The 13,983-nt window shown below is 42.3% G+C and overlaps 1 protein-coding gene across 2 annotated transcripts in view; it reads left to right on the plus strand.

The window, feature by feature from the left end:
• The window catches only part of LOC125740334 (tripartite motif-containing protein 16-like), a 109,608-nt gene that overhangs the window by 14,843 nt on the left and 80,782 nt on the right, over window positions 1-13,983 (plus strand). The window contains exon 6 of one of the 2 annotated variants that reach the window (XM_049011314.1): window positions 7,473-8,640. The exons of the other annotated variant lie outside the window; for it this stretch is intronic. Within the exon in view, the coding sequence (XP_048867271.1) occupies window positions 7,473-8,005 (533 nt within the window). The 3' untranslated portion in view covers window positions 8,006-8,640. Of the gene's footprint in view, window positions 1-7,472; window positions 8,641-13,983 lie in introns of those variants that run through there. 2 annotated transcript variants of the gene reach the window in all.

The raw sequence follows: 13,983 nt of genomic DNA on the forward strand, positions 1-13,983 counted from the left end.
TCAGTAGGAGAGAGAGGCAAGTGGGAATGCAGGCATGGGGAGTCCCTGAAATGTCAGCACTCCAGTTCCACAAGAGATTGTGAAGCTAGAGTGACAGCACTGACAATCCATTTTATTCAAAGCCAATGGCACCGATCCCCACCCAGCTCTACACCTCACACTACAGGTCTGACTGGGAGTGAGGAGTTAGCTAGGGCTAGAACTAGTGTCCCTATACGCTAAACTAAACAGGTGTGTTTTCAGTCTAGACTTCAATATTGAGAGTGACCCTGAAACCGGCACATCTGGTGGAAGACCATTCCACAGCTGAGGAGCTCTGAAGGAGAAAACTCTGCAGCCTGCCGTAGCTTTTTCTACCTTAGGCACTAACAGGTATCCCATGGCTTGAGAGTGAAGCAAGCGTGGAGGGTTGTATGTGGTCAGCAGATCACTAAGGTATTCTGGTGCATGGCCATTTAGTTCTTTATAAGTTAATAGCAGTATTTTATAGTCAATTCGAGACTTAACTGGCAGCCAATGAAGAGAGGATAAGACCGGTGTAATATGATCTAATTTTTTAGTGCTTGTTAGAACTCTGGCTGCAGCATTCTGTACCATCTGAAGTTTATGCAAGGATCCAGACGGGCAACCCGATAGGAGGGCATTACAGTAATCCAGTCTGGAACTTACAAAGGCATGTATTAGTTTTTCTGCATCATTAAGTAACAGCATCTTATGAAGCTTGGCTATGTTCTGTAGATGATAAAGTAATACTTCTTTTGTGAGCATCAAAGCATAGATCTGAATCGACAAGAACGCTAAGATTTCTAACCACCATGTTAGGTTGTGTAGGAAGGCTACCAACGTTGAGGTGGTGAAACTTATTTCTAGCAGCCTTGGGACCAATTACCAGAACTTCTGTTTTTTCTGTGTTTAACATAAGGAAATTTTTTGCCATCCAGCACCGGATATCTAATAGACAGTCTTCTAACCGAGATAGCAGTGATGTATCATCAGGGTTAGCCGATATGTACAACTATGTATCATCTGCATAAAAATGAAACCCAATACCATGATTTCTAATAATGTTACCAAGAGGTAGCATGTATAGGGTAAACAGTAGCGGGCCCAGGTCTGATCCCTGTGGGACACCATATTCAACTTTTGTGGCCCTGGATGATTCATTGTTCACATGGACATACTGATAGCGATCAGACAAATATGAGCGGAACCAAGAAAGTGCTGTCCCTGTAATGCCAACTACACCTTCTAACTGGTCCAAGAGGATATTATGGTCCACAGTATCGAACGCTGCAGTTAAATCTAGCAATACCAACAGAGATACACAGCCACGGTCAGAAGCCACAAGTAAATCATTCATTACTTTGTCTAGAGCAGTTTCTGTGCTATGGTTTGGTCTAAAGCCAGACTGATGTAATTCATTTGTATTATTTTTTGTAGGAAAGAGGACAACTGACGAACAACAACCTTTTCCATGATCTTTGAAATTAAAGGAAGATTTGAGATAGGTCCAGAGGTGGGTAGAGTAGCCAAAAATTGTACTCAAGTAAGAGTATAGTTACTTTAGAATAATATGACAAAAGTAAAAGTACTCATCCAAATAATTACTTGAGTAAGAGTAAGAAAGTACTTAGTGAAAAAACTACTCAAGTATTGAGTAACTTATTGAGTAACTTTTGATTTATTGTTTCAGAGCATGAATGTAGTCAAATAGACAGAAACAAAATAGCAATGCAAATTCTTTAATTAAAACAATAATAAATAATGTTTTCACAAAATGACAAAATATTAACAAACATAAATTAAGGCAAATTCAACCACAGGAAATGCTAATAACATCGTAACAATAACAACAGGCTCAGCAGGCAGAGATTATACGGAGGAACAGGCTGTGCATTGTGTGTGTTGCTGAAAATTCGTGTTCTGCCCCAAAGAATCACTCAGTGAAGTGACTGTTAAGCTTCAACAGCAGTGGGCTCTCAAGGTTCTTCCAGTGAAGCTGTGATCTTTTAGCCGTGAACAGGAGTCCTGCATGACTAAAGAGTCTCTCACAGGCTGCAGATGCTGGAAGACTGGTGTTGACTTTGGTGTTGAGTGAGAGGTTCTTGATTTGAGGAAAGAAATGTAAGATATCCATACCTCCATTCGTTGAACATGAAAGGTACCGCTCCAGTTCTCCTGTTTCTGATTTTCCTGCCCTCATGAATGCAAAAAAGTCATCTTCATCAGACGGGCTGCTATTTGTGTGGGCATCATCATCCAACTCAAAGTCAGTTTCCAGGTGATTTTTGATGTAGTCAAAGCCTGTGGTACAATAAATTGTTTCCAAAAGAATTAGGTGCACAAGAATTAGATTCATATCCACTCACTGGCCACTTCATTAGGGATACCTGTACAGTATAATGCAATACACTACATAGGGTCTGTCATGAATTCTATTTTAACAAAGCTCACAATTTTCCTGTTTTTGTTGACACCGTCAAAAGGTAACAATTTTACTTTATTACTATTATTATTATTATTATTATTGAAGTCTGTCTATAGTGGGTGTTGTTGTTGTACTGGAGTACTGTATGTTGACTGGTGTTTCTAATATTCTGGCCCTCTCAGGTGGCCGAAATATTAGAAACATCTCAAAACAATAGTCCATTTAAACACTACTGCAAATTACTGTACAACCTCAACAATAAACATGGTCATCTGCCAGAATCTATGGCAGAGCTGTTGTAATGGATCAAATTAGATTATACAAGTGGACCTAATGAAGTGGCTGGTAAGTGTATGTCAAGGTCTACGGATTCACATTTAAATTGATACATAAGTATATTTACCAGCTTTTAAGATGCTCTCTTCAGTGGTCCAGGAGGTCCTGAACTTTGGTAGGAGTATAGCTGCAGCAATCAGCTCAGTTTCTTTCAACATCTCCCCAAAACGTTTCTGGATACCATCCTGCAGCATGTCAATGAGTGGTCTACACACTTTGCAAGTTGGCTCCAACTTCTTCAGCTTGTCCTGCAACTGGTGAAGTGTTGGTAGCAGGAAGCCCATATGCACAGATGTTTCCCCTTGGAGGATGTTAAGGGCCATGGCAACAGGCTTCATTACAGCAGCGTACTCAGCCAAAAATCCCATTTCCGCTGGATTGAGCCTATAAAAGATCTATGTTAAATAAAAAAATAAATACAAAATAAAAATAAGTTAAACTATTTCAATCAAATCAACTACAATTATCACACAACCATGTAAAGAACACTAAATCATGTTGCAATATATTAAACTTAAGACAGGAGGATTCACCGACATTAATCAGCAATGCTGACATCCATTTCATTACTCTTTAACAAACAAATGCTGTACATACATTGCGGATTGCCTTTTCTCCTTGCTCCTTCTGAATGCGCACAACCCTTTCTACAGCGAGGAACAGGGAGGTCCAACGGGTCTGATTGGGTTTCAGGAACTGCAGTTTGCATTCACGTTGCACTGTTTCAAATGCCGTGGTTGACCTGCTGATTCCACAGAGCATTGCATTTTGCAAAAGCAGACCGAGACAGCCTCTTGTATGTTTCGCTTGCAGCTCCTGCAGCAGTGGTGTCAACGGTTGATATGAGATTGAGGAGATGGCATGCACACTTTTGGTGCTTTTGAAGTTGGTACTCCAGGCCAGTGTCATCATCCAAAATAGGGGACACATCCTGATACTCCACCTCTAACTCACTTTCATCTTCTGACACATCATCAACCGTGGAGTCTCGCTCCTCCTGTCCATCAGTAACCTTGTCCTCTTTCTCCTCCACACTATATATTCGAAAGGCCTTCAGGAAGTTTAAGCCACTGTCTGTTGTTGTCCTGGTTACTTTCTCCCTGATGTGGTATTCAGAATGGATTTCTTCTAATGCTGCTGCAAGGACATCAAACGTGTGTGAGCCTTTGACGCGTCTACAAGCCAGTGCAGCGGAGTGCCTCTCTAGAGAGTTGTGGTCTATCCAGTGACAGGTGACACCTAAGTAACTACGTTGTCTGGCAGTCCAGCAGTCCGTTGTGGTAGCAACATGGTTAACAGTGCTGAAATTTTTGATGATTATGTTCTTCATGTCCTTTGCAGATTCCTGTATTCTACAGCATAACGTTTTCCTTGTCATTACTGTACACTGAGGTTACAAGGTTTCTAACATTGACTTGAAGGATGGTGTCTCAACCACAGAAAATGGTTGGTTAGCTTCACATACAAAACTTAGCACAAGCTTGTCAAGCTTTGCTTGTGTTACCTGCTGTAAAGGGACAGCGAAGGAATTTATGATCTTCACATTCTTTTTAGGAGGTTCGTCAGAAGAGGAGGATTTTCGCTTTCTGTGGGACTCTGTGTACCTCTTCAGTTTGTTGGGGTGAACCCTCTGTTGACAGAAAAAATATCTGGGATACAGGGAATTTATCCATTCAGACAGACTCATCACCACACCACACCATGACGGTGGGAAATTCAATGAGATATTTGAAAAAAACATGCCCAGTGCCTAACAGAAAAAAGATTTTCTTTATTATAAATTGTTTTATTCACTGAACTTCACTTTAGTTTCTCTCCACCACGGTGACTGTGCTTTGCTATTCACTAGCGTGTGTGTGTGTGTGTGTGTGTGTGTGTGTGTATGTGTGTCTGTCTGTGAGGCTGCAGTGTGATAAATTACTCAAAAGCAATGTACATTTGACAGTTATTTATGACGTTATTACGTTATAAAATCCACAGCCAAAACACATATACTACAACATACCGCAACGTGCTTCCTCAAGTTCGAAGTCGAGTTCTTGTAGGCTGAAATGTCGACACGCTTAGACAGACACGTAAGACAGTGCATGACATAGCTGTTCTGTTTTATAATCTGTAATGAAAACATTGATCGAATGTGAGGCCAGGGGTGTTCTGCTTCTTCTGGTGCAAAATCACACGCCGTTGTTTATGCCATTGTTTTCTCCTTTCAGTTACTGCTCTGTGTGGCGCCGCGTAAATTTTGTGTGGTCATGTGACTGTATGGCTCCATTTGATTGGTGAAACTGAGTGACGCATTGTTATTAGCTACATTTGATTGGCGAAAAAGAATCATGTGACAGAACCCTTGGACTAGTATGACAAAAAAATCACCTGTGTAGTGAATAACAGATTATTAAAATGAAAGTAGCGAGTAGCATATGTCTTAGAATAACGGAGTAAAAGTACTGTTTCTTCTTGAAATTTCTTACTCAAGTAAGAGTACAAGTATCATGCATTAAAACTACTCTTACAAGTACAATTTTTCCAAAAAGTTACTTAAGTAAATGTAACGGAGTAAATGTAACGTGTTACTACCCACCTCTGGATAGGTCTATAGTTTCCTAATACACTGGGTTCAAGATTTGGTTTCTTTAGGACGGGTCTGATAACAGCCATTTTAAAAGGTTTTGGAACATATCCAAGCCTAAGAGAAGAGTTTAACACATTTAACACGGTAGTGCCAATCTGTGGTGCAACTTCCTTGGAGAATTTTGTAGGAATTGGGTCTACAAGGCTAGTAGAGGATTTACAAGAGAAAATTAAGCTAAAAAGTTCTGAGTGTGTAATAGGAGTGAATGATTCAAAGGTCTCATTATTGGTAGGCATAAGACTAGCAGGAGGCTGGCAGCTGTAAGTAGGTAAAGGTGTGCACTGGATAGTCTGTCTAATTGTAGTTATCTTACCATTAAAAAAATGTAAGAAAGTCATCACTCTTAAGAGCTTGCAGGATTTGCAAGTTTAATGAGGAATTCTGTGTTATCCTAGCCACGGAATCAAATAGGAGTTTAGGTTTTGTTCATGTCTATTAATCTGGAGAGATACACAGACCGAGCAGTTACTAGTGCTTGTCTGTATTTAGAGAGGCTCTCTTTCCAGGCAGATTTGAAAACTTCCAGTTTAGTTGAGCGCCATTTTCGCTCTAGCTTGCGTGATGCCTGTTTGAGTTCACGTGTATTATCAGAGTACCAGGGGACAGGTTTGTTATTGCTATGCTTTATCCTCTTAAGTGGAGCCACAAGATCTGGAGTGCTGCGAAGGGATTTTTCCATGTTTGAAGTTGCCTGTTCAAGTTCATTTGCACATGATGATTCAGATGTAAGGCTGAAGGACTGTGGAAGTTGTTTCATAAATGTTGTAGTTAGTGCGTTAATAGAACGTCTGATTCTATACTTTGGAGTGGTGGTCAACGGGAGGCTATACTGGATTTCAAATGTTAAGTAATGATCTGAGAGCAGAGGACATAATAGACACATGTTCCACCAGGATGCCATGACTAATGATCAAATCAAGGGCATGGTTACAGACATGAGTAGGCCCGACTACATTCTGACATACACCTACCGAGTCAAGAATAGCTGCAAACGCTATTTTTAAAGGATCACTATCCTTCTCCATATGAATGTTAAAATCATCAACAATAACGGCTTTGTCAGTACTGACCACCAGGTTTGTTAAAAAATCTGCAAATTCCTTAAGAAAATCACTGTACGGCCCAGGCGGTCTATGCACAATAACAGTGGTGATTTGGGGTGATGAACTAGAAAGAGATGAGCCAGCAAGGCTAAGAACAAGAGTTTCAAATGTGCTGAAACTCACACCACATTTCTCAGACACTCCTAAGTTGGACTGAAAAAATGCAGCAACCCCACCACCTTTGCGATTTGGTCGAGGGTTATGCTTATAACTGTATTCCGCTGGAGTAGATTCATTTAGTGCCATGAATTCATCCGGTTTAAGCCAGGTCTCAGTAAGGCACAGGGCACCAAGACTAAAATCAGTAATTATTTCATTTATTAATAGTGCTTTAGGAGCCAGTGATCTTATATTCAGAAGTCCAAGTTTAAGTTTAAATATTGCATCACAGCTGTTTTCTAGTAATGGATTCATTGTGATTTTAATTAAGTTATTATGGTACACGTCAAAGTAGACGTTAAGTCCCAAATGGCCTTCCGTATTCCAAAGTGGTTTGAAAAAAGTTCATATTGTGATGTAAAGACAAACTCACTTTTAGTGGTAATTTTTATCATATAATATTATGGTTAACATGCTATTTGTAATTTTATTTACCAGTAATTAAACCTATTAGTTTAACACGCGCATCATTTTGGCGCATCTTCCCGCCGGCGTCGCGCGGCGTCCGACATTTCCTGAGGTATTTCACATACTTGAATTCCTGCTTCGTTTTTATATTTTATGTATCGTACAGAATAATAGCTTTCAGGCTAAAGTGCAGTTGGGTCCCCAGCGAGTCTCTCAGCGCGGCGTGTCTCACAGCGCAGGGGGCAGCCGGAGCGCCGCAGACTCGGGCGGCTACATGAGTATATTGGGAATAAAATGTGTGTATTGGAGCGAGTTCTGTGTTAGTGAGTGTGTGAGGTGTGACAGTGATAATGATGGAGATGCTGGGCTTCGTCATGGGATTAATCGCTCTTCCTCTTGTCTACAGACTCCTGCCAGTTGATGTTGGACCTCAACACAGTAAACAGAGAACTGTCTCTGTCAGAGGGGAACAGGAAGGTGACACTGGGGGCAAAGCAGCCATATCCTGATCATCCAGACAGATTTGACTTCTGGAGCCAAGTTTTGTGTAGAGAGAGTCTGACTGGTCGCTGTTACTGGGAGGCTGAGTGGAGTGGAGATGTAGCCCTGATAGGAGTGACTTATAAAGGAATCGGGAGGAAAGGACACAGTGCTGACTGTCTGCTTGGAGCCAATGACAAGTCATGGATGCTGAGCTGCTCTCCTCACAGTTACTCTGTCTGGCACAATAATAAACAGACTGTCATACCCATAAAGCCCTCAGACTCCCGCAGAGTAGGAGTGTATCTGAACCAGGCGGCTGGTACTCTTTCCTTCTACAGAGTCTCCTCTGATGGACTGACCCCCCTGTACAGCTTCACCTCCTCATTCACTGAACCCCTCTGTCCAGGGTTTGGGGTTTATCCAAACTCCCCCGTGTTGCTGTGCATGCTGGGATAGTTCACTGTGTGCTGGAGGAATCATTTTTTACCTTATCAGAGTGTCACATGTCTTTCGGCAACTGGAGGGTTGCAGGTTCGAGCCTTGGTTCCTTCTGACTCCATCAGAGTGTCCTTGAGCAAGACACTGAACCCCAAATTGCTCCCGGTGAGCAGGTTGGAGCCTTGCATGGCAGCCAACACCACCGGTGTATGAATGTGCGTGTGGATGCGTGAATGTGAGGCATAAAATGTAAAGCGCTTTGAGTACTCGTAGGAGTAGAAAAGCGCTATATAAATGCAGTCCATTTACCATTTAATCAGTATAACCCTTTGTACTCTGTCTGAAGTGTGACGTATGTTGGACAGAAATAAATGTTTTGTTCAGTTTGCCAAACTCATGCAAAATGTTTTTCTCTGACTTTAGTTCTATATTGTCTGTGAATGTTTGCACCAAAACTGCCAAAACAAATTCATCGTATGGCAGTTGTACTATTAAAGTGAATTCTGATTCTGAATAAAATAAAATGTAATGAAATGTAAGCCTGGGGAGGGGGGGTTTCCCCCTCCTCGGCATATGTACGTTTTATATATTTCTGTCTGTATCTTGTATTTCCTACCTGTACACCGACAATAAAGGCTTTCTATTTTATCATATTAATGTTGTTAGGTTGAAGAAACTGTTATTAATCATTTTGTTATCACTCCTGTATGATCAGCAATGAATGTAAATATGTATATATATTATTTTGTTTTCCCCTAGCCTCATACTTTAGATTATATTAATAATAGCATTCCCACCTTAGCAAAACCAGAACTTTCTCTCACCTCCCTATTCTGCATGACTCTTGCGCCTCCCACTGACTATAAATAAAGAAGCCAAGGGGAACCACCCTTTGTAACACATTCTGCTGTAGTTTGCATTACAGAGAGTGTGGGTACCCTTGCAAGTAAAACTGTAACCTGTGTGTGTCTCATAAATGTGGAGTTGGGGTGGAAACGCCGGGCGCTTTCCCCAACAAATGTCCTGGTTCCTGGGGCGTCAGAAGCATTTTGAATGTGGGTGGGGGGGACACAGTGGCGTAAAACTAATATTTTATGTTAAATGTGGGGGGTCCAGACGAATAATTATGAAATGTGAGGGGCAGTAACGGCCCTAGCCCATGAGGTGCCCTAGGCGAGCGTCAGCGCCGGCGCCCTCCGTCCCAAGCATAGGGAAACTGGCTGGCAAGTCGGCGTCCCCTAAGAAGTTTAAACATATTTTAATTTAAGCATTTAATTTAAACATAACTGAAATTGCAGCATTATTTAATTTAAATGAAGAATTTAGTAATTAACTATCATGCCCTGCTCGTACAATCCTCGCGTGTGCCACGCCCCCTGATTATCCTCGTGTGCTTCCCCAATCATGCCCAGCTGTGCCTTGTTATGTTGCCCTGTCTTTGTTCTATATCAGTCCACGTCTTGCCCTGTCCGATGTCCGTCATTTATGTTAGTCTCGTTATGTTACCTAATGTTAGATGATGTCCCTTTCTGCCCGTAGCTGTCGTCTCCTTAATAAAAAACCCAGTTTGCCCTGTATTCAACTTGCCTGCCTCGTCCTTCCCTGCCTCCTTCCTGCCAGCCTGCCCGTCCTCACCCGCGTTAACCTGACATTAACATAATTATAATTAAAGGAATATGTTTGAAAGGATCTTTCTAATATTTTCATAGTGGAACTAATCTTGCGTTTGGGTCGGGGTCTGGTCAGTTTTGTTGGTAACATTTTCGTTTTGCTCAGTTAAGTGCAGCACTTATGCAGCTGAGAAAGTGTTTTATGTTATGGTGTCAATATTCATGGAGATTGGAGTTATTGTATGAGCTGCAGTCATAAGTTGTCTAACTCCTCTTGAATTGATTTTGCAATTTAAAAGTTAATGGCGTGAGCGAACTGTACTTGTGTTTGGTTATTTTAAAGAAAATGTCTGTTTTTACTGATTCATTTTATGATTTATGTGCTTTATTTTATCTAGTTCTCACGGCATGCTCGACCAAATGGATATGTGAATAAATGCCGTGATCAGAGCTCAACTCATGTTCGTTATTGAGGGGAGTTAAAAGGGGGCGCCACGGCAGCCTCATAGGAAAGTTACATATCAATATTATTACTACTATTACTTAATAGGCTTTGCTATGCAGGTAAATTCATGTGGGCTTGTTCTTTTTTTATTAAGACACATACCAACTAGTTTTAAGAATAGAGGGATGTTACGCTTTTTTCTTCCACCATTTGTGGCACCCCCTAGATGGATAGTGGCAACGCCCATGCCTGGTTCACTGCAGCAGGGGGCGGCAGACATTTTATTAACTCAAACCGAGTAAAGATAAATAATAGAATCAAATTAATCATATGTTAACTAAGTAAACAGGAATAACAAAATCTTTATAAATCACGTTTGTAATACAACAAAAATTTTCCAGTTATCAGAAAAAAAGCATAAATTCTCTTTCACCTCTGAATGTAATTCCATTCTGCTGTACAGGTAAATAAACATTAATCTCTCACTTCTCTTAAAACAGATTGTGATACGGGCCGAATAAAGGGAGTGAATGCGTGCAACCAAAGGGTTTATTGCAGGCGCAGAAGCGAAAGCACAAAAGGGGCAAATCCAGAAGAATGGTCGTGGTCCGAAAGCTGGGGTCCGTAGCTGAGAGGTCTGTCCGACAGATACACACAGGACACGAGAACACGGGGAGAGGGGAACGGGAGAAGCCGGGCTCAGCAGGGTAGGTGGGTTAGGTTCGGGAACGAGTCTGGGGAGAGGGAGAGGAAAAGGTAAGGTTAGCACACCAGGTAAACGGAGCGGGTAGGAAGCAAGAGGTAGACGGAGGACGAGAAATTGCTTGGTAAGGCTCATTAGAATGGCACAATACTTCGCACCGCACGGCTGGTGCTCTGCGCTTAAGACTGTTCCTTAATTAGCTTTATGTGGAGCACCCGGCGGATTCCGCCTGCATGGGCGGGGCTGATGCGGAGCTCTCAGCGGGTTCTGCCTGCATGGGTGTGACACAGATAAAATGTAGATAAAGTGTAACAAGTAAGTCTAACAAGGGTCTATTAATCAATAAACATGACCTTAAATTTAGAAATGAGAATTTACAGATAATAAACAAAAAAAACATATAACATTTGTCCCTTTGTATTATCCGTTTCTTATCATGGCAATGCACTTAAGACGTGCATATACTTATAAATGCGTAACAAAGTACACCCACAAACATACCAAAACCCAAATGCTTTGTGTGCGTCTTACTGAGCTTGACCTGAGCAGAGCGCACACACTATACAACAAGCTGGCCTCAGGTCATTCTGTTCCCGCCACTGGGGAAGAAGTTTCAGCTAGCCGCTTAGCCATAGACTGATTAACAATATACAACTGAGAATACAGCTTCAAAACACACTCAACATACAATCGACATGCTAATAAAACACAAATAAAATAGCGCAGCAAACATATTAACAATTCAGGAGCTAATATGCTTATACTGTACCTGAATAAAGGGGAAATGTAAATAAACACCCCCATGTACGATGCTTCCTTCGTGGTAGCATTACCGAGAATGAGGCATCGAGCTGAAAGGTTCCCCTTTCCGGCCTCTGCAGACATAATCAATCAACCTGTCATTCTGTCAGGAATCGCGGATAGCGACGGGAAAGCTGGCAGGTAGGAGGCAGGGAAGGAAGAAGCTGGCAGCCAAAAGATGGGGTAACGAAGAATTTATTACGGCTACGGACTGGACAGAACTACACAACCAAACTAACATCAATGACGGACATTGGACAGGCCGAGACGTAGACTGATATAGAAAAAGACAAGACTAGCGACTTTTGGGACAGGCAATAGCAACTTTCCTTGCTGAGGAGTTGGCAACAGTGGCCTCGGGAACTGCAGTCAAAATGGAGCAAGCGGGAACTACAAGTACTGATGGACTTGGCAGCAGATTTACGTTGATTGTGTTATTTATATTTCTTGTCCTTTACTAGTCAATACGATAACTTATTGCGGCCCGGACTAATAGGTTTTTATGTAATTCACTAGCTGCATTAATTATCACCCAACTTAACCCCAGTTATCACCCAAGTGAACAACTTCAGTGGTAAGCCGCCAGAGGTGGCAGCTGCTCTGTGGCGGTGAAGTCAGGGGCGAGCCATACCGGATCATGGATAGGGAGGAGTTCCTCCCGATACTTGGCTGAGAGAAAGGTAGCGGAGAGAGAGCAGGTGTCCAGGAGGATCGTCTGGGCTTCAGCTGGCCTCCCCTTCAGTCTCCTCCTCCTCTTTTTCCGGCCTGCAGCAGTGGAGAGAGGCTGCGCCGTGTCCTCCAGGACCGGAGGCGGTACAGCAGCCTACGCAAAACACCAAGCTGCTAACTGGACTCTCTGCTCGGTTATCTGCTGCAGCAGGCACCAGAGATTCCTCCGTACCTCCACTAATAGGTACGCGTCTCCGGCCGGAGACATCCACGCCAGGATGTCGCCGCTCTGCTCAACCACTTCCAGCGCCACCTGGTCCTCCTGGACCTCGGGCTGTTTGAGCCAATAAATTACCTCTTGCAGCAGACTGAGACACTGGCTTTTGATCTGCTGCGGTGTATTGGCTTGTCTGGGGTTAGTCATTCTGTCGGGCTCCGCGGTGGACGGGCAGGCTGGAAGCGGCAAAGGACGAGAAAGGTAGGCAGAATACGGGAAAACAGGTTTATTATGGATGACTGGGGGTACAGCGACGCACATAACATCAATGATTGACCTCAGATAAGGCAAGACGTGGACTGATATACAATAGACAAAATAACAGGGAACAGCTGGACACAATCGGGGAAGCACACATGGATGATGAGGGGGCGTGGCACACATAAGGATTGGACAAGCTGGGCGTGACAGCCGCCACTATCAGCCTTAACAGATAATGGACCCTTGCAGTTTTTTGTCGCTGGTAATGGGGAAGATTACCTATGGTGCGTTTGTTTTTCTCTCGGACCTCAGAAATTCTGAGGTGGGTGACATCATGTCCTACAATCTCCCATTTGAGCTACCACTTCTCGGAACAAACATGGCTGCCTCCATGAACACGCAGCTGTGTGTTATTGCTTTATATTCTAGCAGATTACGGAGGGACGTTATTTTTTTCCGAGAGACAAACAAAGAAGAAACACAAACTAGTCAAACCACATTAAAAGCTTTATAAAGTATTTTAGTACATTGATAGCAATGTTCTTTTTTCGAGAGGCAAACAAACAAAAGATGCTAACAAGTCTGGTAAAAATCAGATATTGCATACTAGGATACTGTTTACGGTCATTATATTGTATTCTCTAAATCGAAGGTGCAATTACATTTATAACTATTAGTACATTTAACAAAATAAATATTTTTAAAGATTTATAAAATAGAATTACTGGTGAGTGTGTAAGCAGCCATGTTGAAATTACGTCACAGGGGAAACTCGGACAAGAAAAGAGGTATGTTTCCGAAGGGAAGTGACGTTTTATGACGTTTTTATCCGAGTTCCAACTCGGAGAGATATAATCCAATGCACCACTAGATATCAACAACATGCTTCTGCATCTCCGGTGCCGAATCACAAGAGCGAACGGGGTAAACATTGTCGTGGCTGTGAAAGTGGCTGTCATAAATTACCCGATCATGTCAATTTTCTCACAAGTGGACGTACTGCTGGGCGACCGTCTAGTGAGTCAATCTAGCAATACATACCCTTACAGAGCGATGATAAAGTGCCTGCACCAGAGCATATAGCATTGGCATATAGCACACTCATTATAGTATTGGCACGCTCTCCAGACAGTTTACCTGCGGGTTGTTTTAGAAAGATAGCTCTGGCACTATGGATGAGACAGATCCTGACGGTGATAACAAAGGATTAGAGAAAAGTCCCAAAAGATTTTCAGCAAGAAGCAGAGTTTTTTGAGTTGATGGGCTGATATATTTCTTCAGGAGAGGTTA

Source organism: Brienomyrus brachyistius, chromosome 4, assembly GCF_023856365.1.
Source record: "Brienomyrus brachyistius isolate T26 chromosome 4, BBRACH_0.4, whole genome shotgun sequence".
NCBI classification, from domain to species: Eukaryota; Metazoa; Chordata; class Actinopteri; order Osteoglossiformes; family Mormyridae; genus Brienomyrus; species Brienomyrus brachyistius.